This window comes from Octopus sinensis, linkage group LG11 (genome assembly GCF_006345805.1).
Source record: "Octopus sinensis linkage group LG11, ASM634580v1, whole genome shotgun sequence".
NCBI classification, from domain to species: domain Eukaryota; kingdom Metazoa; phylum Mollusca; class Cephalopoda; order Octopoda; family Octopodidae; genus Octopus; species Octopus sinensis.
Window position 1 is genome coordinate 48,897,682 of NC_043007.1, and position 25,284 is coordinate 48,922,965.

General features: G+C 36.4%; 1 protein-coding gene across 2 annotated transcripts in view; it reads left to right on the plus strand.

The window, feature by feature from the left end:
- The window catches only part of LOC115217232 (signal recognition particle 54 kDa protein), a 32,865-nt gene that overhangs the window by 529 nt on the left and 7,052 nt on the right, over positions 1-25,284 (plus strand). For both annotated transcript variants that reach the window (XM_029786872.2, XM_036507477.1), the window contains exons 2-11: positions 4,065-4,217; positions 10,012-10,103; positions 10,766-10,850; positions 13,923-14,027; positions 17,331-17,455; positions 18,668-18,818; positions 19,678-19,737; positions 22,056-22,144; positions 23,518-23,705; positions 24,961-25,034. In XM_029786872.2, coding sequence (XP_029642732.1) covers positions 4,140-4,217; positions 10,012-10,103; positions 10,766-10,850; positions 13,923-14,027; positions 17,331-17,455; positions 18,668-18,818; positions 19,678-19,737; positions 22,056-22,144; positions 23,518-23,705; positions 24,961-25,034 — 1,047 coding nt within the window. In that variant the 5' untranslated portion in view covers positions 4,065-4,139. The remainder of the gene's footprint in view (positions 1-4,064; positions 4,218-10,011; positions 10,104-10,765; positions 10,851-13,922; positions 14,028-17,330; positions 17,456-18,667; positions 18,819-19,677; positions 19,738-22,055; positions 22,145-23,517; positions 23,706-24,960; positions 25,035-25,284) is intronic.

Consider the following 25,284-nt stretch of genomic DNA (forward strand, 5'->3'; position numbering starts at 1 on the left):
TCTGATATATATATATGTAAAAGTGTGTGTAGATATGTTTATTATAAAATTCGACAGTCTACTCCGAGTTTTACTCCACTCTATTCGTAACTGTTATAAATAGTTTATTATCTGACGTAAACTCAAATTTTGGTATAATAATAATATACACATCTACACACTTTACCCAACGTATTGAGTTCTGTTTGTACTGTGTAAAATATATTTTTGTACTTTATAACTCTTCCATTATGATATATATATATATGTGTTTTCATCTACCAAGAATCGTTCCACTGGTAGTCTGTTAGTTCCCTTCTCAGTCTCCTTGCATAAATGGCTATTCACACGCATATCTATATATATATATATATATATATATATATATATATATATATATAATTAACAAGATTATGAAACAGTTGCAAACAAATGGAATAAATTGCTACTCTCTCACTTTACTGTATCCATCTATCTATCTTTCTTGTAACGTCCGTATTCTATGCTAGCATTCTTTCAACGGTTTGACAGGAGCTGACAAAGCTGGGAGCCACACCAAGTCCCATTGTCTGTTTTGGAATGGTTTCTACTGCTAGATGCTCTTTCTAGTGCTAACCATTTTATAGAGTGTACTTGGTGCTTTTTATGTGACACCATCACCGATAGGGTCACCAAGTACTTTGCAAATCAAAAAGGACAGCAAATATATATATATATATATATCATGTCGATGCCAGTGCCCCCCCAACTGGTTCCCGTGCCAGTGGCATGTAAAAAGCATCATCTAAACGTGGTTGATGCCAGTGCTGGTGGTAAGTAATAAGCATCCACTACACTTGGAGTGGTTGGTGTTAGGAAGGTGCAGCCTACTGGCTTGCCAGTCCTCAGTCAAACCATCAAACCCACGTCATCATGGAAAATGGACATTAAACGACGATGATGATATCAATATCATCATTGTCATTTAACATCCATGTTCCATGGTTTGATAGGATCTGATGGGTTAAGAGACTACATTGTGTTCCTCTGTCTACTTTGGCTTGGTTTATGTGGCTTGATGCCCTTCCTAATGCCACTCACTTTATGGCATGTACTGGATGCTTTTTCATTATACCAACACTATTGATGCAGCTTGAGAGATGTGGCTTTATGCTAGGAGATGAGGGCTTAAAGTATGAAAGAGGAGACCAGAGCAGAACAGGTTTCTTTTCGTTAGAGGAGTGATGTGGCTACTTACATTTTAAAAGAGAGGAAGTGATTGAAGTGGTGCATGGAAGAGATAAAAATTGCAGTGATGAGGCATCTGTGTGGACTCTCAAGATACCAGGTGGGTAGAGGTGAATGAAAACAGAACTGGGAGTATTGATGGGTAGAGATTGCTAGAATGTATGGGAGAGTGAGAGATGGGGAATGAGTGCAACAATGAATATTATGAATGAAAAACAAGTGTTGAGTGGAATGGTAGGGAAGAGTAGGTGACAACTGTAGAGATTGGGCTGGATTGAGCAGTGGATGTAGTGAATGCTTGACTAGGGGTGGGGTGGCCAATGATGTATGGAGGCAAAGAGTAACAGAATGGTAATGGTGAGACAGTAGACAGAGAAAGGATGGAAGAGAGAGAGAGAGAGAGAGATGACAAGTGATTGAGTAGGTTGCAAGAGTGTAGAAAGGGGAGAGAAAGACACTGGGTAGAATGAGAAATGTATGGTTGTGTAGAATGTGAGATAATTTGGTGGCTTGGATGGGAGACAAGTAAAATATTGATGGAGAGGACAGGATGAAGGATGGATATCAAATGAAATGGTTCCAGGTAGTGGGAAAAATTAATGGTAGCAAAGAAAAACTACTGATAGAGAGATGAAAGGTGGTGAAGGATTTCACCATGTAGTAATGCTGGCCGTCTTCTGGGCATCCATTTAACCTGATCCTGTTGCTAACTACTAATCTATGTTGTGGGGTACATTCTTTGCCTAGGAAGGTTTTGGCATTTATAAGTAGCCATCTTTCCTGTTTCCTGGCAAGGATGTAATCAATTTGACTAGTGTGTCCACCAGATTGGTAGGTGAATAGTTGGCTGGCAGGTTTCCTGAAATTAATGTTACAAACCATTAGATCATTTGCGTTGCAGAACTCTAGCAGCCTGGTTCCCTCTTCACTGCGGGAACCAAACTCATAGCCTCCATGTACGCCATGGAAGCTCCTCGTCAGTCATCAATGAGGTATTCTGCGAGAGGGTGTCATAAAATCAGGCTTTCTGTTCATTAGGTAACCCTGGCAGAGGGGCATAGGCCGAGGTAATGGTTGCTAAACCACGTTGCAGCATTAATCTAATCTCAAGTATTCTGTCACAAATTTCAACTACCTCGATTACCTTATCAACCCATTTCTCCACAAGAAGTATACCCACACTCCCGACCCTGTCAGTGTTCCCTGCCCAGAAAATCTTATACCTATGTTCTTTGCCTGTGAGGAAACTAGCTGAACTTCCTCTCCAACTTACTTTTTGGATGCAGCACAAATCTACACGTCTCCATTTAAGCATCTCAACAATCTCACTAGACCTACCTTTCAGTGTGCCAACGTTAAGTGTACCAACCCTTAGGGTATGGGAGGTGTGGACCCGTGAGACCCTGGGATGGGGGACAGCAGCATCATGTACCTGAAAAGAAAGCTTGCATTTGGCAGAACTCATAAACATACAATAGCCTTCAACCTGCATATACTACGCCATCATTTTTTATGCGCTACATAGTCACCACATTACATAGGAGATAAACCCTAAGTAGGGATGGGGAACATTAAACCTTTGAAGGTGTTCATAGGAGAAATATCCGATAAAAGTCAGGGGATAGAGACTTCCGGTACAGGTGGAGGGTGTGGGAAGGGCTGGCGCACCATGAAACAGCAAAAACTCAGGCTGCCGATGTGAGAGAATATTAATGATATTAATGAGATAGGACAGGGCATTTGAATTCTTAACTAGAACATAACCAAGAGTTTTTGGTCAGCCAAACTGTGACAAAATTAGATCAATGAAGGAATAAATGACAATGATGATAATAGTAAATGAGTGTGAAAGAGGGGGAGCTTGATCGAGTGAAGGGATCTTAAGTTTTTTCTCTAAACATACTGCATGGAAGACGAAACTGTGTCTACATAGATAGATAATGAAATAAATAGAATGATGAAATGAAATAAGAAGGTAATTATGATCTGTGCTGAAAAGGAGAGGTTTAGATGTGTGCTAGTTGAAAAACGAGGTCTCTTATCTGCACATCTGGTATTCTAATCCATTTGGTGAGGTGTTAAATATGAAGTAGGGGAATCTGAATGAGCTAATTTATATAGGGTATAGTGTTGGATGAAACAAGTGGTTATCAAAACAGAGAGAGAGATAGAGACCAGAGTTAGGCTGGTCAAAGACAGAGCATGATGAGATGGAAGTTTTTGAGATTTAGGGTAAGATAATTGAAATGAATAGAAAGTGGACATTAAATGACGACGTCGATGATGATGGGGCTCAGATGATAAGCATAAGCCAGTGTCAGCAGTGGTTTCAGAAATTCCAAGTTGGAAACTACAGCCTAAAAGACAAACCTTGTCCTGGAAGATCTGTAGAGCCCAACAAGGATGTCTTGCAAACCCAGCATTAATATTCCTTGCACTTTCTCTTATGTTGCTGCCTTTATTGAACTCATAAAGCAAAATATGCCAAATATGCTCCTTTTTCACTTCCTTTATAGCTTTGAAAAAATAACTTAAAATCGAAGTGCACTATTCAGAACTTGCACTAAGAATGAGTACAAGGTAAAATTACTACCTGCTTTTATAGCATGTTGATGCAGGTAGTTTATCCTGTCCCTCTCCAACTTTTAGTTCACGCAATTGAAAAAAAACTGCATTATTTATAGGATGGCCCAATATATGTATGAGCGTGTGTCATTGTGTCTGTGTTTGTCTTGCACCACTACTTGACAACATGATCATTTTCATCATCCTGTTGTGTTGTTTTCACTCTTATCCTTTCCACCTGCTCTCATTGTCATCTACATTCAAACTGTTCCTTTTTTAACTCTCTATTGCAGGTATTCAACATATTCTGGGGTTTATACTGCTACAGAAATTGTCTTTACTTGTTTTAAACACCATCTGCTCTCAAAATGGTGTTAGCCGACCTTGGGAGAAAAATTACTTCTGCCCTGCGCTCTTTAAGCCATGCCACAGTTATAAACAAAGAGGTAAGAAATTATTATTATTGTTGTTATTATTATTGACTAGCAATGCATCCAGGTGTTATGACCTACAAACACATTGAAATATTTGCTCCTTTCTAATGGGCAGAATCAGCACAGCTGATATATAGTTAATGGAATAATGGAAGTTATTTTTTGTTTAATAGTGAAAGGTGAGGGTACAATTTGTATGGGTTTGCATGGTAGTGCTTTCTGTTCTTAAGAAGGATCAGAAGCTATGTATTATTTCATCGTATAAAAAGGGGTTATTATGATTTTGTCCAGAAATCATGTTTAAAAATTTTTATTTTTCCATTATCCCGACTGCAATTTCTTAATTTGTAACTTGTTTTCAAACTTTTTTTTTTGTTATCTATATAGAAAAATACAGAGATTATGAATCTGGGAAATATATATATGAGATGATAGGTAAAATTCTTAAAGATTCGTACTCTCTGTTTTTCCTCCATGGATTACCAGGAACAAACATTTAAAAAAAGTAAAAAATGAATTTGGTGTGGAGAGGGAGAAAATTAAGATATTGAGAACATGTTTGTGGGTGAAATCCTAATCTCTTATATTGTAAACATAGGAATTGGAAGAAATTTAGGAAAAATAATAAGGGTGGTGACGGAAATGTCACCTCGGACATGCTAGAAAGAAGAGGTAAAGGACAGAACTCTGGGGAAACTTCCTTTTAAGTTTATATCGAAGATCAGGTTTTTAAATATGCTCATCACAAACACAAATTACACAATAGAAAAAGATCATTTCAATTGGATTTGAGCTGTAAATTTGCACGTGCACACTGCAAGAATTAACCTAAGTTGCACAGAAGTTTTACCTAGACTGTGTGTATGCATGTGTGTGTGTGTGTGTGTGAAAGGAAGTTATTTTATGGCATTCATTCATTTGAAGAAGCAAAGTTGTCAACTCAACGTATATAGGATCATATGATTGTTTGTTAATTTCCATAAAATTGTTTTAATTTCAGTATACTTTGAAGAGAGCAGAAATTGAGAGGTTAAAGTGAAAAGGTGACATTTGCTTTGAAGTGAGAGGAGAAAGTGTAAGATGTATGTGTATATGAAATGGATGTGAGAGAGAGAGAAAGAAAGATAGAGAGAATGAGTGAGTGAAGGTGTGTGTTGTGATGTATGAAGTTTTTGCATGTGTGTGTGCAAGTGGCACTTACTTGGTCTCTCTCTCTCTCACACACATATCTTTCATATACATGTACATAAATAGGCAGAGGTAAAGAATATACACACCACCTGTTTTCGACGTAACCCTAACCCTAAACACCGGGAGTGCGTATTCTTGACCTTCGCCCATAAATACATATGCATGCCTCTTTTCTTGTGTATGAGAGAGAGTGAGGCTGTATTTCCTCATAACATATAGAGAAATGGATGTCTTTTAATGCAATTTTTTTGGTTGTGGCTTATTTTAATACAATATGTATGTGTACATTTTCTTAAATGTTTGTCTGAGTAGAATTCTACGTATGTGTGAAACATCAGATGAAAGTGATACATTAGAAGCAAATCAAAATTGTCTGAAAATGACCTCAAAATTGTGCAACTCAATCTAGTTGCCGAGGTTATTTTATTTTGTAAGAAAGAGTTGTTGAGTCAGAAACATAGTTTATTGGATAGATAGTTAATAAGCAGCTTTCTTTATTATAATACAGATGTGACTAATTCGAAAAAACATTACTTTCATTATTCACACATCATCACTCTCGTATTACAACATTTTGTAATTTTGGTTCAAATTGTAAGTGTGAAACTATTTTCATTTTCTAATGAAAGCAGGTCGTTGTAGAGAAGTGCATTTGAAATAACTATAGTTGGTTATTGAGATAACGTAGAAATATGTAAATGAAAATAAAGTTTGACATGTGGAATTGATTTGATTGTTCAAGAAGGTGGAGAGCTGGCAAAATCATTTGCATGCCGGGCAAAATGCTGATCGGTATTTCACCTGTCTTTACATTCTGAGTTCAAATGCTGCTGGGGTCAACTTTGCCTTTCATCCTTTCAAGGTCGATAAATTAAGTACCATTGAGGCACTGGGGTTAATGTATTCAACTGATCCCCTCCCCTGAAATTTCAGGCCTTGTGCTTATAGTAGAAAGGATTTGATTGTTCTAGTCTTAGCATCAGTTGGTAAGAATAGGAGTTATTAGGAGACACCATTTTGTTTGTAATTGACTATCCTGTTGCAGGTTCAATCCAACGAATATTGTCCATTCTACAGAATAAGATTATACTGGAGCGCATCATAAAAGGGATGAGTCTGTGAAACATGTTTAAGTTTGTTATCTTGAACATGAATGAGAATGTCATGATTTTCACTGGGTTCACCAACCATAAGGATGGCTACTTCATTAGATGTGGGCTCATTAAAACAGCGTAAAATGTGCTTTACTATAGTTTACTATAGACGTAATGAATGCAGAAACACTCACACACTCATAGAATTGATAATATTGAAAACAGCAAAATGTACACACATGAAGTTCAAGCAAAATGAAATGTAGTCAATATAAGTGCAAAATATACTTTCTGTAGCATAGTTATTCTATAAAAAATGGAAAATCACCAGTTTAGGAAAAGTTAGTATGCATCACCAATGTAAGAAAGTGCAGAAAGTCAACATTTATGTGGAACATTTACTAAATGTTATAAAATTCACGATTGAATGAATGTCACAGTGAAGAAAGTGAAAGTCCAAGAAAATTCAGAAGGCATAATTCAATTTTTCATACAAAAATAATTTATTTTACAATTTTGAAACAAATGCTGAACCAAGTGTATAAAAAGGAAGATGCTGTTGTTGTGAATGTTAATTTAAAATATTTGCTGAAGGATTTGTGTAGCAAGATATAAATTAATTTGACATTACTATATATTTTTGAACTGTGTAATGTTATAGGCTGTAGAATAAATACTGACTAATGCAGTAGAGACGTTGTGCAACGTTGATATTCACAGTGATGGAGAATACAAGGACTATTAAAAAAAATATTGTTTTGAAACTGGTTAGAAGGAGAGGAATAAAATTTCTGTAATTATATTGAATGAACCACTGAGGCTTACTACTTCGCCAAGTTCCCGAATTTGTTATAATAACCGGAATAATATTTTTTCAGATATATTTGTGAGTATTGTGAGTGGTGTTAAAATCAGCCAAATCTTCATATTGGTAGTACTTGAAAGTGAACATTGTTGTTTGTTTGAAGTCCAAGCCACAAGTAAACTTTTAATATCAGCATGTTGGTAACGGGGAGTTATATACATAAACTAAAAGACACACACACACATGTACATTAACTCATACTTGAAGCCTGTCTCTTTCTCTGTGCGTGTCTGTCTGTCTTTAGATGTGTGTGTTTGTCAGTTGTCATAAAAATGTATGTATACTGACACACATACACCGTCACACACATACTTGTCAGTCATCAGCCTAACGTAGGTAACGAACATGCGAACACACTCATATAGAAAATGTGATGTCATCATCATTATAGTGGTGATATAAAATGATGGTATAAAATGTCGTTTATAATATGGGATTAAAAGGAAAATGACAATGTTAAATTTTTGTAATGCAAATATGTGAATGAAAATATAGTTTAGTTGGTAGCCAAAAGTCTACTGAATCTTTTGATACCCCATATGTCAAAATCGGCAACTCGGTTTCCGAATGCATAAGTAACATACGCACACACATACAAACTCTCTTTTATAGTTATAGATAAGGCTGCAAGTTGGCAGAACTGTTAGCATGCTGGACAAATGCTAAGTAGCATTTGATCCATCTTTACATTCTCAGCTCAAATTTCACTGAGGTTGACTTTACTGTTTGTTTTTACAGGGTTGATAAAATTAGTACCAGTACTGGGGTTGATGTAATCAACTTCTTTCCCGCTCAAAAACTGCTGGGTCTGTGCCGAAATCTGAAACCATTATTATTATTATTATTATTATTGATACGAAGGTGATGAGCTGGAACAATCTTTAGTATGCCAAGCAAAATGCTTAGCGGCATTTTGTTTGGCTTTATGTTCTGAGTTCAAATTCCACCACGGTTGACTTTGCCTGTCATCCTTTCAGGGTCGATAGATTAAGCACCAAACTGGGGTCAATGCAATTGACTAGTCCACTCCCGCAAAATTTCAGTCTTGTGCTTTTAGTAGAAAGGGTTATTATTATTGTTGATGAGATGTAGAGCTGGCAAAATTGTTAGCATGCTCGACAAAAGCTTTGTGACAATTTGTCTGTCTTTCCATTTTGAGTTCAAATTCCACTAAGGTTGACATTACCTTTCATCCTTTCAAGGTTGATAAAAATAAGTACAAATCAAGTACTGGAGTTTGTGTAATCAACTTCGTCTTCCCCTCAAAAACTACTGGTCCTTTGCCACAATTTGAAATCATTATTATTAATATTACGACATTGAATTGGCAGAATCATTAGCATGCCAGACAAAACATTTAGCAGCATTTCATACATCTTTACATTCTGAGTTCAAATTCTGCTGAGGTTGACTTTGCTTTTCATTATCTTGGGGTTGATGAAATAAGCATCAGTCAAGCACTGGGGTCAGTGTAATCAACTCGGCCCCACCCACAAAATTTCAGGCCTTGTGCCTATAGTAGAAAGGATTATTATTATTATTGTAAAGGAGGTAAGCTAGTAGAACTATTAGTCTAAGGAGACTTTGCAATGATTCTTCTGGCTCTTTAGATTCTGAATGCAAATCCTGCTGAGGTCAACTTTGCTTTTCATCCTTTTACGGTCAATAAAAGTATGGGTTGGTGGTATTGAATAACTTCCTCTTCTCAATATTGCTGGCTTTGTGACTAAGTCAGAAACTATTATTATTGTTGTGGTGCTGAGCTGGCAGAATCGTTAGCTCACTGGACAAAATGCTTAGTGGTATTTCACCTGTTGCTATGTTCCAAGTTCAAATTACACTGAGGTTGACTTTGTCTTTCATCCTTTTGGAATTGATGTGATTATCTCTTTCCCCTCAAATTGCAGGCCTTGTGCCTATAGTAAAATGGATTATTATTATTGTTAAAAAGCATCATATTGGGGGACTCGTTTGAATGTCAGACAAAATGCATATTGTACTATTTGTCCTGGTTTTTTACATTCTGTGTACAAATCTCACCAAGGTTAACTTTGCATTTCATTTTCCTGGAGTTGATAAAAGAAAAAAACAAGTCAAGCACTGGGGCGGTGGGGGTCACTGCAATCAATTTATCTCACCAAATAAATTTCCCATTGGTAGCCTTTGATAATTCTTCATTTGCTTCTAAATTGTTATACCAAGTTATCTTTCTTTTGCTAACAACCATGGAAATAATGTTGGTGTGATTCTTCATGTTGCCAGAGCATGTATTATATGTGTGTATGTATACCTACACGCACCTATATATACATGTATATATATAGGTATACCACCACTGTTTTACTGACGGATGCTTTCTCAAGGTTTGGTGTTAGATGCTGCTAAAAACTGATATTTTTAAAACGATAAAGCCTGTTTTCTTTGTTCAGACAAGACTGCTACTACAACTTTAGTTCTACAGTTTCTTGTAAAATTTATCTTCATTCTTGAAAATTTTAACCTAACAATCCATAATCCCTGTTAATGTTGCAGCTACTACTTTCTACAAAAAAAAAATTATTCAGTCATCATTTAAATAGTTTCCAGATATTACTGTAGAATATTATAGTCTTCTATAGTTATATTGCAACATAATGATGTTTTTTTTCTCTTCAAGGTTCTAGATGGAATGCTTAAAGAAATTTGTGCTGCTCTTTTGGAAGCTGATGTTAATGTGATATTAGTAAAAGAACTTAGAGAAAATGTCAGGTAAAGTCATGTGACAACCAAACTTTTTTTTATGTTTTGATTATTTGTGAAATAGCAAAGGAAGAATGTGAAGAGTTTACAAATATCATAGTGAGTTTGGGTATTATGCATGTTTCAGTGACATGAATTTGTTTCAGTGATATGTTTATTGAGACATGTCCCATCATTTTTAATACTGGTTAAAACTAGGCAGTGAGCTGGCAGAATTGTTTGTATGCTGGCTAAAATGCTTAGTAGTGCATGATCTGTCTTTACATTCTGAGTTCAAATTCTACCAAGGTTGACTTTGCCTTTCATCTTTTTGGGAATTGATGAAATAAGTATCATTTGAGCAATGGGGTGGGGTTTGATGTAATCGACTTACCTCATCCCTTCAACCTGCTAGCCTTGTGCCAAAATTTGAAACCAATATTGGTTAAAACTTTTAAAAAAATGGTGGACAGGATAAAGTTGTGAAATATTTTGATGGTTTTACTCAAATTGTTGATGTGTTCAAAAACAAATTCATGTATCTGAAATGCTTTTGTGTAAGCATCAACAACAAACATTTGCTCATTATGTATTTTTTCATCATTATCTTGTATTATTTTATCATTGTTGTGCATTCTTTCAGTCATGTTTTATTCTTATCATCATTATGTACTTCTGTTTGTTGATTTCAGATCTGTGATAGATTTTGATGAAATGGCAGGAGGTTTAAACAAAAGACGTATGATTCAGTCAGCTGTTTTTAAGGAGTTAATGAAGGTTTGATTTTTTTCTGTTTTAATTTTCTTTGAGTAAATTATTTTAAAAATATTAACATCATAATAGTAGTAATGAACAGGATGTTTAATTGCATCCAGCATTGAGACCCCAGCTTGGAATTTCAAGAAGCCTTAGAAGTGTGGGGTACCCCTTAGTTATCACTGCTTCCAGGTCCATATCTGGTCTGAGGTGGTAGCAGCTGTCAAAAGCCCCAATCATGGATCAGATCACAGAAAATGATCCTATGGTTGAGGCATACAAGACAATTAATATAATGCCCTAAGTGTATTTTTAATGTTTACCATTACTTTTCTGCAGTGTAATTGTTTTATATGTAGTATATAAATACAAAAGGTACTCAGTATTTGAAGCAGGGTTTATTTTTGGTCATCATTTTGTTGTCTGAAACAATGCAGAAAGCAAGACACTCAGATTAGCAATGGAATAAATCTTCTGCTTGATATATATATGATTACTTTTATATATATATATATATATATATATATTAAAAAGCAGCAAAAATATCACAAAAACTGTTACTCAGAGTTTCATGTTCCCATTCATTGGACAGTTTTGTTTAGAATGGAGCAAGATAAAGTTATATGCAGAAATACAATTGATAGATGCACATTTGAAAATGGTTTTGTTTCATTGGTCCTTTCAACTAACGGTCTTTTCAATAACTGGTTGCATGAAATAACAAATGAAGTTTTAAAATCATATTATTATAAAAATTCGGAGAAAACCTTAAATCAAAAATAGCTTATGAAGAAGGAAAAAGACCTGAATACCCAGGGTAAATAATTAGCTGTAAAAATAATAAATGAATAAATTGAAAGATATAACCATTTAAAAATTTTTCATGCTGCTAAATTACATATGCATTTAGCAATACATACACATTCCAAACAATCTATGATATATGTATATACACTAAACATACAGATGTAGGTACATGGCTACACATATACAGCTATATATAGGCAAAACGGATATATCTTTTAAGTTATTAATTTATTATTATTTTTACAGCTAATTATTTACCCTGGGTATTCAGGCCTTTTTCCTTCTTCATAAGCTATTTTTGATTTAAAGTTTTCTTCGATTTCTATAATAATATGATTTTAAACCGCAATTTGTTATTTCATGCAACCAGTTATTGAAAAGACCGTTAGTTGAAAGGACCAATGAAACAAAACAATTTTCAAATGTGCATCTATCAAAGTAATTATATTCCTGCATATAACTTCATCTTGCTCCATTCTAAACAAAACTGTCCAATGAATGGGAACATAAAACTCTGAGTAACAGTTTTTGTGATATTTTTGCTGCTTTTTAATAAAGCATATTATTCTACTTCTGGTATTCGAGTACTATTTTTTCCACCTTGTTTCGCATTTATGTGCTTACTCTGGTAGGAGGAATTCCAACCACGTTTTGTGGTTTGCTACCTCAAAAGCTCCTTTATAGGATCCAGTGGCTAAAGAATCATCAGGAGGAACCACGTCCGGTTTCAGCCCCTACTCCTCTACTGTTTTTGATGTGGCAGGCCTACCCCACCTTTTGGAGGTATCTTCAGCTCTGGTGTTGAGAGCGTTTCTTCTTTCTCCTTTTTCTTCTGTTCTTTGATTTCTTCAATGCAGCATCAATGAATGTCAGTGGGCGACTGACCATTCTGCCAAATTTCCCTTTAAATACTTGGCAGTAGGCTCCAGCAGCCAGCATCAGCTAACTGTCATGTGACACTGTCTAAGCTTCAACTGACCAATGTTTGATGAAGATGCCAGTGTTCTGAGAGAGAAGTTAGGCATAAGAAGAATTTGTTGGTGTGTGCAAGAGAGGAAACTGCACTGGTTTGGTCATGTGATGTGGATGCTGTCAGTTCCATAAAGAAGAGCTGATCTCTCAAGGCGGATGGAACAAGTGGAAGTGGGAGACCTAGGACGATATGTGATGTAGTACTGAAGAATGAACTCAGGAAGCTGAACTTTTCAGGTGGGATGACAAAAGACTGAGACACCCGGCCACACTCAAGAAGACCTGTACTCTGCTGTAGAAGTGTTAAGACTGATCCTTCTGGTTGTGTAAAGCACTCGTGCCACATAAAATGCCTGTGCAGTGCCATATAAAAATGTCTGTTTTCTATGCTGGCATGGGTTGGACAGTTTGACCAGAGTTAGCGAGCAGGAGAGCTGCACCAGCTTCCAGTTTGATTTGGTTTGGTTTCTGTGGCTGGATGCCCTTCTTAATGCCAACCACTTTACAATGTGTTTTGGGTGCTTTTAACATGGTACCAGCATGAGTGCTCTTATGTAGCATTGGCATCAGTGCTTTTTGCAGGGCACTGGCACAGGACTCTTGCCAAACCTCTTCACCAGTAGGAACAGCCTTAACACTTCTGCTGTGGAGGATGGGTCTTCTTAGGTACACAGCAAGGTGCCATGTATATCTTTCCTTTGTCGTCTCATCTGAAAGGTTCAGCATCCTGAGATTATCCTTCAGTGCTTTGTCCCAAGTCTTCCTGGGTCTCCCTCTTCCATGAGTTCCATCCACTTTGAGAGACTGGCACTTCTTTATGGGGCTGTTGGCACATAAGTGAATAAATAAATGTGTGTTGTGAAGGATTTGTAGCAAAAAACTTGGTTGTGAAAATTTAAATCTTTTTAAATAATTATGTCCATATTAAAAGGGTTGATGGATCGTCAGCTGTCAGGAAATGGGTGATTTGCTTGTAAACGTGCATGTGTGTTTGTGTGTGTTTGTGTGTGAATATTGCTCCACATGTCTTCATTAACTCTGCTGGCACAAAAGAAAAAAATGATGTCTTTGTTTAGAAGCCCTGGTAATCAAAAATCCTGTAGTTTCAGCTTTTGATGTGCAAGGACTAGTAAATTGGGAAAAAAATTACATAGCTGGGAAACAGCTATGTAATTTTTAGCAACAGGAAGAGTATATGGGGGTAAAAAGAAATAAGTGAAATGAAAACAGTTAGAAAGAGACTGAGTGAGTTTCAACTTAGACTCTAGTTAAACTTCATCAGTTCCTTAATATTTCTTTCTTTTCCACTTGTAGCTTATTGATCCTAAAGTGCGTGCATGGCAGCCAAGCAAGGGCAAATCTAATGTGATCATGTTTGTTGGATTACAAGGAAGTGGTAAGACAACTACATGTACAAAGGTAAGTTCATTCAACAAGTTGTTTGCCGAATCATTTAAAAAATTTTCTTTAATGTTTTTAGTGGGATCATCTTAATATTTGATGAGCCACCACTTTATCTTCATCTGTCAGATGCTATGACTGGTGCATGACAACAACTCTATACATCTTGTTCCTGTACCATCTCATCAGGGAAGCCCAGTGTTCTCGGATCTGGGTTAATCTCTTCTTCCTTTACTTATTTTCATGACAGTCAAGTTTCACCACCAAGATTCTTTAAATGATTTCTACTAAATTGAAGGAATCGGTAACATTTAACAAGAAGCTAATGTCATCATCATTGCAGGCTAATGAAGAATCCTGTACCTTCACACTTGAGCTATAAGAAATAACTGCCACATTTCCCTCATATAACAATTTAATATCTCAAAAGAAGGATCAGATACAGTGGATAATATATTCCTAGATACACAATGCTTGAAAAGAATAGACAGGATGATGACATCTGGAATGCATTTGAATGTTGCTCTGTTGTATCAGAGCTAACTTGGGTTTAGAGACACAGTAATATTCCAAACAGTATCAAATATATAAAATATTGTAAAGTACAATTACAACTGTGTAATTGATATTAGTATGTTAATTATTGTAATGCCACCCTCTGTTCTCTTAATATTGGTTTCAAATTTTGGCACAAGGCCAGCAAGTTTGAGGGAAGAGACTAGTTGAATACATTGACCTCTGTGTTCAGCTGGTGCTTATTTTATCATCCTCTCCAGGAGAAAAGGGAAAGTCGACCTTGGTGGAATCTGAACTCAGAATGTTAAGATGACCGAAACGCTACTAAGCATTTTGCCCCATGTGCTAACAATTCTGCCAGCTCACCACCTTCCCAGCTCTCTTAATATTAACCACCAATATAGCTATGTGGTTACAGTATTTGCTTCAGAATCACAAAGTCCTAGGTTTGATCCCATTGTGTGACACCTTGACCAAGTATCTTTTGCTATAGCAGGGGTTCCCAAACATATTCTTCCTATGTACCCTTTCAACATGTCTGGCATTGTTGGTGTATCCATTCATCTTGTCTGGCAGTGTTGAGTAACCCTTCATCATGTTCAGCAATGTTGGCATATGCTATATGTATATGAAGAATATCATCATCATTTAATATCCATTTTCCATGTTGGCATGTGTTGGATGGTTTGACAGAAGCTGGCTTGGAAGAAGGCTGCACCAGGTTTTACTGTTTGTTTGGGCATGGTTTTGTAGCTGGATGCCCTTCCTAACACTAACCACCTTACAGTGAGAGAAAATAAGTGGATACTATAGAATAGACAATAGACGTGTATTATCTGGTAGGAATTTAATTTAGAGTTCAAATTCTTCTGTGGACAACTTATATTTCCAGGAGCAATAAAGGACCAGTTAAGTACTGGGAGTGGTGTAAATGACTGTCTCCCCCCTAAAAATTTCTGACCTTGTGCCTATATAAGAAAGCAATTTCATTACATTTAATGTTACAGTTTTGGAGATGCTGAATACCTTTTGTTCACAATGATGAGTGTACAAGGACTCCAAAAGGCTCTTGCTACATATTTCAGATACATATGTTACACTTTGTTGCTTACAATTACTTAAAAATTCCAATGATTTTTTCCAAACCTCATGTTTGGAAGCCCATTAAATATATATATATATATATATTATATATATATATATATATATATATATATATATATATGTTTGTGTGTGTGTATATAAAATCGTCACCATCGTTTTAACATCCACTTCTCCATGCTTGCATGGGTTGGACAGAGCTTATCAAAGTAGATTTTCTGCATCTTGGTACCCTTCCTGTCACCAATTCTCACCTGACAAATTTTTGTAGAAGAATATTGGCAGTGAATGACCTTGCTTGAATGCCACTGACATTCATTTGCAAATATCATGCAAGCTCAAGACATGAAGACATGCATACACTCACACACAAATGCGCATAGGCATTGCGATCTATGAAAGTTCCACTTTGGCGTCCTGTAAAGGGTTAGTGGTGGGCAAGTGCGATGATGTTTGCAGGAAGACTCTGGGTGTCAATGAGAATTAGCTGGCTGGTCTGTACTGGAGGACTTTTGGGCCAGGTCCCATGGATATATGGATGATTTCCAGCAATCCTTGGCCTGGCAGTGCTATCGGGGAACATTGCCAGTTCAGGATAAACTCAGCAGGCATAGAAGTGCCATCAGCAGGGCTAGTCCTAGATTTGCACAAAGTGACAAAATTGTTATGCAGCTGTTATGCAGTTTTCACAACTTGTCAGAAGTGGGTCACTTCTGGTCTGTATCTGGGATCAAGGTTTTGTTTTCGGACAGAGTGGTGGTGTCTTTTGTCTCCATCTATATCTTGGAAAACCTGCTGTCATCCCTGAATGTTCTCTTTTTTTGCTTATTTCATGTTACTGCGAATGTGACTTTGTACCAGTGTGACCAATTTTTTACTGCTTCTAGAACGATGAGCTAACAAAGTTTTTCTACCGTACACCTAGCCATACATTTGTATATACATGTGGTACACCTGCACAATGTAATGTACAGGTAGAAAAAAATGGCTCCAAAAATTTAAACCATTGTTTGTCTTTGTTATCACAGTGGTGATTGTGACCCCGCTTGCCTTGATTACTTCATGAAGCAGCTATGTAATCCCACATCATATTGATCTTGTCCAGTGCCTGAGTATTGCTGACTTCTGGGTTACATGTGCAATGGATCTGACTATAGGCTGAGTCCATTGTGAAGATCATCCTGTTGCTTTCCTTTGGCCAGGAAGGGCAGGCAGTGTTTATTTGTCTGGTAGCCTTAGCAAAAGAGGTTGTGTTTAAACCAAATTGAAAGGGTTGAAAACATTTTTCTCTTTGGCCAAGCCCTTATAATTTTTTTTAGTTTCACTTGAAAAGAAAAATGAAGAGGATAGAGAACAAAGTACTGCCTCTCAGCAATTTTGTTGAAAGGCAGGTGAATGTGGCAAGAATGGTCTGAGTGAACTGGCCTACTCTAAGCATGCACCTGGAGATGATGTGAAGAGAGCACTTGCCCCAGTGATCAGGACAACTGTGGTTTTGTGACATTTCCATGAGCAGCCCTAAGAAGTCTCCCACTTATGGGGAATCAATCTTTGATAGTATTTATATTGTTACTGTTTTTGCTTTTTCATGCTTCTTTATGTAACCCCACATTATATTGATCTGTATATAATCCCCAAATATTTTTGTGAACCCTTAGTAGTGAATAAAGAAAACATTATTGTTATTTTTATTATTATTATTAGCTGGCCTATTATTATCATAAGAAAGGTTGGAAAACCTGCCTTATCTGTGCTGACACATTTCGTGCTGGTGCCTTTGATCAGCTGAAGCAAAACGCCACAAAAGCTAGGATACCATTTTATGGGAGGTAAGTAAACCTTTTGATTTTATTTTAACCTTTACATTCAATCCCTGTAAAAAATTGATAGATGTTATTTGCCAATTTGTTGTCTTTAAGCTATTCTAAATATCACAGGAACTGTCTTCTCGCCTATCTCTATTTACCGGGATAATGTTTAGTTGTCCAAAACATAAAGGGACTGGTATGTTAAAAGAATACTGTGTTATGTGATATTATCATCACTCAGTGTCTTTATTGGCTAAGGCTCATATCATCTAAGTATCTTCCTTTTTTTCTTTCTACATGTTTCATTCTTCTTTATCACTGCCATCTCTGTTGGTTTAGATAAAACCTATATTTCTTGAGTGCTGCACCAGACTTCATTCTGATTTGGTTTGGTTTCTACAGCTGAATGCCCTTCCTAACACCAACCACTTCACAGTGTACTGGGTGCCTTTTACATACTGTCAGCATGAGTGCCTTTTACATGTCACTGGCATAGGTGCCTTTTACGTATCTCTGGCTTGGGTGCCTTTCATATGTCACCGGCACAGGTGCCTCTTATGTTTCACTGGGACAGGTACCTTTTATGTGTCACTGGCATGGATACCTTGTATGTGTCACTGACACTGGCCGCAACTACGATTTCATTCAGCTTGATGTATCTTCTCAAGCAAACCATAGGGTTCCATATGATCAATATCTGTCTTTGGGTTTTTATTGTTTGTTTCTTTTTTTTTTTGTGCTCTTTAGGCAATATGATATAAACTCTTCTTTTTTTTTAACAGAAAATCAACCTGACATATGTTGCTTTATTGAAAAGACTTTGTACCTCTATCCCAATACAGCTAAATGGAGTCATAGACTACCTGAGTATCCTGTTGAAAGACAGAACATATAACCCATAAAAAAAAAAAATGTTCCTTCTCAAGCCATGCCAGGCTCATAAGGGCTGGTTTCCCGGTTTCAGTAGCGTAGAAATTCCCCACCTGGACGGGACGTTGGTCTGTCCGAGGATTACTCATTTTTGCCAGCTGAGTGGACTGGAGCAATGTGAAATGAAGTGTTTTGCTCAGGAACACAACGCATTGCCCGGTCCAGGAATCGAAACCACAACCTTAAGATCATGAGTTCAACACCCTAACCACTAAGCCACATGCCTCCACATAGTCTCAATATATTTATGATTTAGATATTTTCCTTCTAGAGTTTTAACATTGTTAAATGTTTCTTTTGCAGTTATACAGAAATTGATCCAGTTGTTATTGCTCAAGAAGGTGTTGAAAAATTTAAAGCTGAGAATTTTGAAATAATTGTTGTTGATACTAGTGGCCGACACAAACAAGAAGATGCTTTGTTTGAAGAAATGTTACAGGTTTACAATTCCATTGTAAGTATAATACCACTGGTGAAGTAATTTAGGTTTCCATTTGTGTGTTTGTGTGTAGTATAATATTGGGTATTGTTGAGTGTTGTGCATGTCTAGTAAAGTTGTGTGTTTATGTTCATGCAAAATGGTGTAGAGTGATGGCCAAATGTGAGAACCCCATAAATGTCATCAATCAATCACACCAATTCTCTTTTTAGATTGAGAAAAATAAATATCAAACAACTAAGACATCACCAGAAATCTTTCTCTCTCGGTTAGCTATAATACTGTTTGGCTACTGCCATCAGCATTATTGTGATGATATGTAGATCTGGAGAAATTACAGATATGCTAGAGTGGAGAAGAATAGATGTGTGTTTTGTAGAAGAGGTAAGATGGAAGTGGGAAACTTTAACCAGACTCCTTGTGGGCAAGGAACATGGGTATAAATTATTCTGGGTAGGTAACATTACTGGAGTTCATGGAATAGGCAGAGAAATAAATAAATAAATTGAAGATACTAGGAGTATGTGACGGAATAATGAAGTTTAGACTTGTTGTGGGCAATACAATGACAGTGATTTCTGCATATGTACCATAATCAGGACCATTTCAATGAGGTCTTCTTGCAGGCCACTTTTATAAATGATGACAGTGACTTTGGTCTTACAGCTAATGACATTAATGAACAAGCTGGATGACAACGGCGTCATAATGGCTACTCTGATGTATATGGCAGCTATAGTTAAGGGAGGGAGAAGAAACGGGGATCAAATCTCTTGAAGGTCTCTGGTACAAAAGATCTGAATATTTGAAATACTGACTATATTCCATATACTGCTGTATTCCAGATTATCGTTTACTATATCTCTACTTGCAGCATCCAAATAATGTTGTCTTTGTTATGGATGCTTCCATTGGTCAAGCTTGTGAAGCTCAGGTATGTTATCTTAATGTTTCCTACTTTCTTAATGTTTTCTCAGGCTTGCTGACTTAAAAAATAATAATAATAATGAACCTTTCTACTATAGGCACAGGGCCTGAAATTTTGTAGGAGGGGTTTAGTTGATTACATTGACTCCAGTGCATAACTGATACTTATTTCATCTACCCCAAAAGGATGAAAGGCAAAGTCGACCTGAGTGGAATTTGGACTCGGACTGTAAGGATGGACGAAATACCACTAAGTATTTTGCCTAGCATGCTAATGATTCTACCAGCTTGCTGCTTTAATAATCCTTTCTACTACTATAGGCACAAGGCCTGAAATTTTTGGGGAAGGGGTGAGTTGATTACATTGACCCCAGTGTTTCAATGGTACTTAATTTATTGACCCTGAAAGGATGAAAGGCAAAGTTGACCTTGGTGGAATTTGAAGATGGGTAAATACCGCTAAGCATTCTGCCCAGCATGCTAATGATTCTGCCAGCTTGCCACCTGAAATAAAAATAATAATCTTAGTAATGATAATGGTTTCAAATTGTAGCCATTTAAAGAGGAAGTGGGTAAGTCAATTATATCAATCTCAATGCTCAATTGGTACTTATTTTATCAATCCTGAAAGGATGAAAGACAAAGTTGATTGTGGTGGAGTTTGAACTCAGAACATGAAGATCCGAAAGAAATGCCACTAAATAATTTAACTTGATAATGATTTTGTCAGTCTGCCACCTTAAATAATGATAATAATATATAATCAAATGAACGACTTGTCAAACAACTGAGCTGAGATACCCATATGGATGACTGTTCTTTGAGAGAAGGACACTACTAAAGGCAACACAGTAGATAATTATATACTCATATCCTGCTTGTCACTTATGTAGACTTATGGCTGGGATCATTTTGAGACCATATATAAATTCCTTGCTAGCAATGAAATTCTGCTGGAAAAGCAGAAAAGAACAGTGGTAGTACAAAAGACTTCTGATTGATAAAACAATCCTTGTGGATTGTAGAAAGAGTCACAAGAATTTTGTTGTGGCATGGGTGCCTTGTAAGAAAGTCTATGACATGGTCCTCCACAGCTGGATATTAGAGTACCTGAAATTTACTGAAGTGCCAGACTTTATGTTGGAAGAAAGAAAGGAAGTTGAGGACTAATATGTTGTGAAAATGTTGTCAAAAGTATTGAAAACTGTTTAGTTTGTTACCTTAAAAATGTAAGAGACCATGACACATTGAAATCTGTTGATGAAGTAACAATAAATACAAAAAAAGTGAAAAAAGGACTTGAAAATAAAATGAAAGGACAAACTTATGCATGGGCAGTACACTAGAGATAAAGTAGGCATTGATTGCAATAAGAGCTGGTCATGGCTTAGAATTGGTGATCTGGAAGGATGCACTGAAGCTCTGGTGTGTAATGCCCAGGACCAGGCTCTCTGAACTAACTATAGTGGACATCATATTGACAAAACGAAAGTATCATCATTTTGTCGAAAGTGTGGAGCAAAAGGAGAAACGGTCAGCCATCTTGTAAATGAATGTACTAAGCTGGCATAGTGAAAGGACAAAAGAAGATATTAGAGAAGTGTGGGTTTGTCAGAACAGCTAAATGGTATGAGCAGAAACCAGAAGGGTGTTAGAGAATGACAAATTTAAGCTTTTGTGGGACTTCACCATTCAGTGTGATAGTATGATTGAGGCAAGAAGGCCAGATATTGTAGTTGTCAAAAAGAAAGAAAAAGAAGCCCAAATTATCAATGTCTCTATCCCAGGAAATAGGTGAGTGAAAGATAAAGAGCATGAAAAGATGGAGAAGTAGGAGTCTCTGAAGAGAAAGTTGGAAAGTTGTATGGGACGGAGAAGGTTTTAGTGACTCCAGTGGTGATCAGAGCATTGGGATGCATATCAGATAGTTTTTGGGACTGTAAATAAAACTGGAATTTATGCAAGGTTACTGATCATGCAGAGGACAGCACTTCTTGGTACTTCAAGGATTTTAAGGAAAGTCTTGTCAATGTAAGGTACAGGAAAGGAAACAGTAAGAGACCTTTGGCAACTTGTTGACTGTTTAACATCTAAATGTCTGAGATTTACAAAAATGAAAAATAATAATTATAAAATTTGTCCACTCTTCTATAATTATGTCTGACAGTTAACTACAGTGAAATTCTGTGAACAAACTGTGTAGAGGTGATAGATGTAGGGCAAAAAAACAAAATATGATGATAGCTAGGAAAAGGTAGAGAATATTTAGGCAACAGAAGTGAGGCATCACTGTACACTCTTTGATGTTATGTTTTTTTATTTTAGGCCCGTGCTTTCAAAGAAAAAGTAGATATCGGTTCTGTAATTATAACTAAACTTGACAGTCATGCAAAAGGTGGTGGAGCTTTAAGTGCGTAAGTTGACACAATCTTCTTTTTATTTATACTTTATATGTTTTTTATTTAGTATGGCCAATCATTAATGTTGATATAATTAATATCATTCATTTGTCTTACATCTGTTTTCATAATATGGGATGAATGAATACTTACTGTGACATTGTTTTACTGCTGGATATCCTTTCCAACACCAAAGTGCAAAGCAATGCAATTATTTGTTATCACAAAATGTCAACAACCATAACCAATTTTCACTCAGTGCTTTGCATGCAAAGTTGCGCAATGTAAACACACACAGACATGCATATAGATATACATATGCACATACACACATCTGTATATCTACCTATCTTGCTACCCGCCCACCCACATATGCCATAAATCCTCGAGTATAATCCGCATTTTTTTCCCAAAATTTAAAGGTCAAAATCCCTGGTGCGTACTATATACGAGGTTAAAAATGAAAAGGTATTTTCTAAGCAATGTCCGAGTCTCTATTTGCTATCTGGCAATGTTTATTCAGACGCATTGTGTGATGTCAGGCGTGAAAATACCTTAAGCTAAGCCTGAAAGCAATGAAGTCATAAAAGAATCATCCATAACTTGCAGTAAGCAACATTTATTAAAATAAAAGTATTCAGAACACAGAATAACATGTAACAAAAACAATTTGCAAACATATTTACATTCCCATATAACAGTTAAGAACATCACCATTTTTGCATCACGCATGTGCAGAAGTGTTTGTTCACCTACACACGACTCAAGTTAGAGAAGGGATGCGTATTATACACAAGGTTTAGGTTTTCCAGAAGTACAGCCCCCTAAAAATCCCCTGCATATTATACCACAAGACATTTGATGGTCCAATGCTATAGTAGAAGACACTTGCCCAAAGTGTCACACTTGAGACTTCAATGTAACAAAGCAAATTCCATAAAATCATCTCTGGCTGGGCAGGAAACTAATTTTATTATGTATCTATCTTATAATATTATATTTTATTATATAATTATTGAATATTTATTTTAGTCTTAGATTTGATTTGCTGTGTTATTGGTAAAAAAGAAAACTTGTTTACATTCTAAATAGTCTTTATATTTGATTGTTGTTCTTTTTTGCTACAAATCAAACCTGGCTGAGCTACCTTGTTATTAAGAGTTCCAGCCATAACCACTCTGTCCTTCCCTCCAACATTGTAGATCTGGAATTGTATTAAACAAATTACAGTCCTCCCATCTTTTCAAAATGGTTAAGTCTAATATGAGGAAGCTTTGTGTGCTATTTCTTGTAACAGTATTGTTCATTGGTTCAGTTGTGTGTGTGTTGAATAAGTGAGGGAAAAATTGTCACTGAACAACCAAGCTAATGTCTGTTTCTGTTTACAGAGTGGCTGCAACAAAAAGTCCAGTAATTTTCATTGGAACTGGAGAACATATTGATGATTTTGAACCATTTAAAGTTCAACCATTTGTTAGTAAACTTCTTGGAATGGGTGACATAGAGGGCTTGATTGACCGAGTCAATGAACTGAAGTTGGATGACAATGAGGAACTTATGAAGAAACTAAAACAGGGTAAGAACATCGCTGTTTGTGACATTTTTCAGGGAAATTGAGTGGCTCCTATAGTATTTAACTTATTACTTTCACACTAACCATTGTTCTGGGACTTGGTTCATTGGTTATGATTTTTGTATTTAGATGACTTGTGGTTTATGTTTTGTCTTTGAACTCATGTAAGTTGATAATTGTACAGAAAATGTGGGTTGAGAGGGAATGTCAGAGGACTGCATGTTTGAGGGAGAAAGAGCTAAGCAAGATGTTTTGTGAGGGGTTTGTTGAGTGAGAGAGTTAAGATGAATTAGAATGGAAGGATGGGCTTGAAAAGATGCTGTGATTTGCTAGTTTAGCAAAGCAGAAACTGTTGTAATAGATGAAACAGTATGTCTGTGTGCCAGAAGTTGTGTGTAAATATTTGAAATGTCATTAGAAGATATTTATGTAATAATAGTAGCAGCAGCAGCACATGTGAGTAATACTCCAAAACAAGTTGTAACTAATCTTGGTTAAGTGTCTAACAGTCTGAAGTATTTTCTGGCTCTGAATAAAAAAGAACCCTAAATTTGGGATGAAGTTTGGTGATGATATAGATGTGTCATTCAATGGTAGTGACTTTATGGATTCTAGCTGTCTGTTGTTCATGTGTAAAGCAGTAATAGAATAGTTTCCTTACTATAGGATTGAGTAGCCAAAAAGGATTAATGGTCAAGCTCTCAGTATAATTTTTGGTTTATTTGTTTACAGAAGTGCATGTATAGTGTGCGGTAGCTAGGTTGCATGTGAATGATGTCTAAATATGGAAGGGAGACTAACAGTAAGACAGTGATTAATGTACAGAAGGAAAAATAGGGAAGATGTGACTGAACCCTGAAGTACACACAGTTGATAGAATGTGAACGAGAGAGCTTCATAGATGTATGTTGTGAGGAAACTGGTTAATAAAAAAAAATTCCAATACTAGAGATAAATAATGGTAAAGCCAATAGTATATTGTACTATATATAATTGTAGATCTGGTTTTATGAAAATTATAATGATGACCATAGAAGGGGGAGAGAAAGAGAGAGAAACTCAGAGTGTTAAGGAGGAGTTGGCTGTTTACGAGTGTTTCTATTGCATTTGATGTGGTAGGAGTGAGATTCATTGGTTGAAGGTTGGTAGGGAGTCAGAGATTTTCTTGGGAATGTTGTATTTCCATTGACTAGAGTTGGCAAAAATTGACATATTTGACAAAGATAGGGAACTTAACCATATTTCTTTGATTTTCCAGGTCAGTTCACTCTGCGTGACATGTATGAGCAGTTTCAAAATATTATGAAAATGGGACCATTTGGACAAATTATGGTAAGAGCTTAACAATGCTGTTTGTTAATGTAACATTTGGGGGGGGGGGAGGTAACTGTAGATCTTGCTAGGGTGTCTTTGTGGTTTACCCCCAGGTCAGCTTTGACTGAGGAGAGAACTATGAGTAAAAACTTTCTTATCATAACCACTTTATCTTTCTATAGGGTCATCTAAGTGTATATAATCTAATGTTTGAAAATGCTAGGATGCAATTTGAGGTACATTAGCTGCTGTTTGTAGCAATCCAACT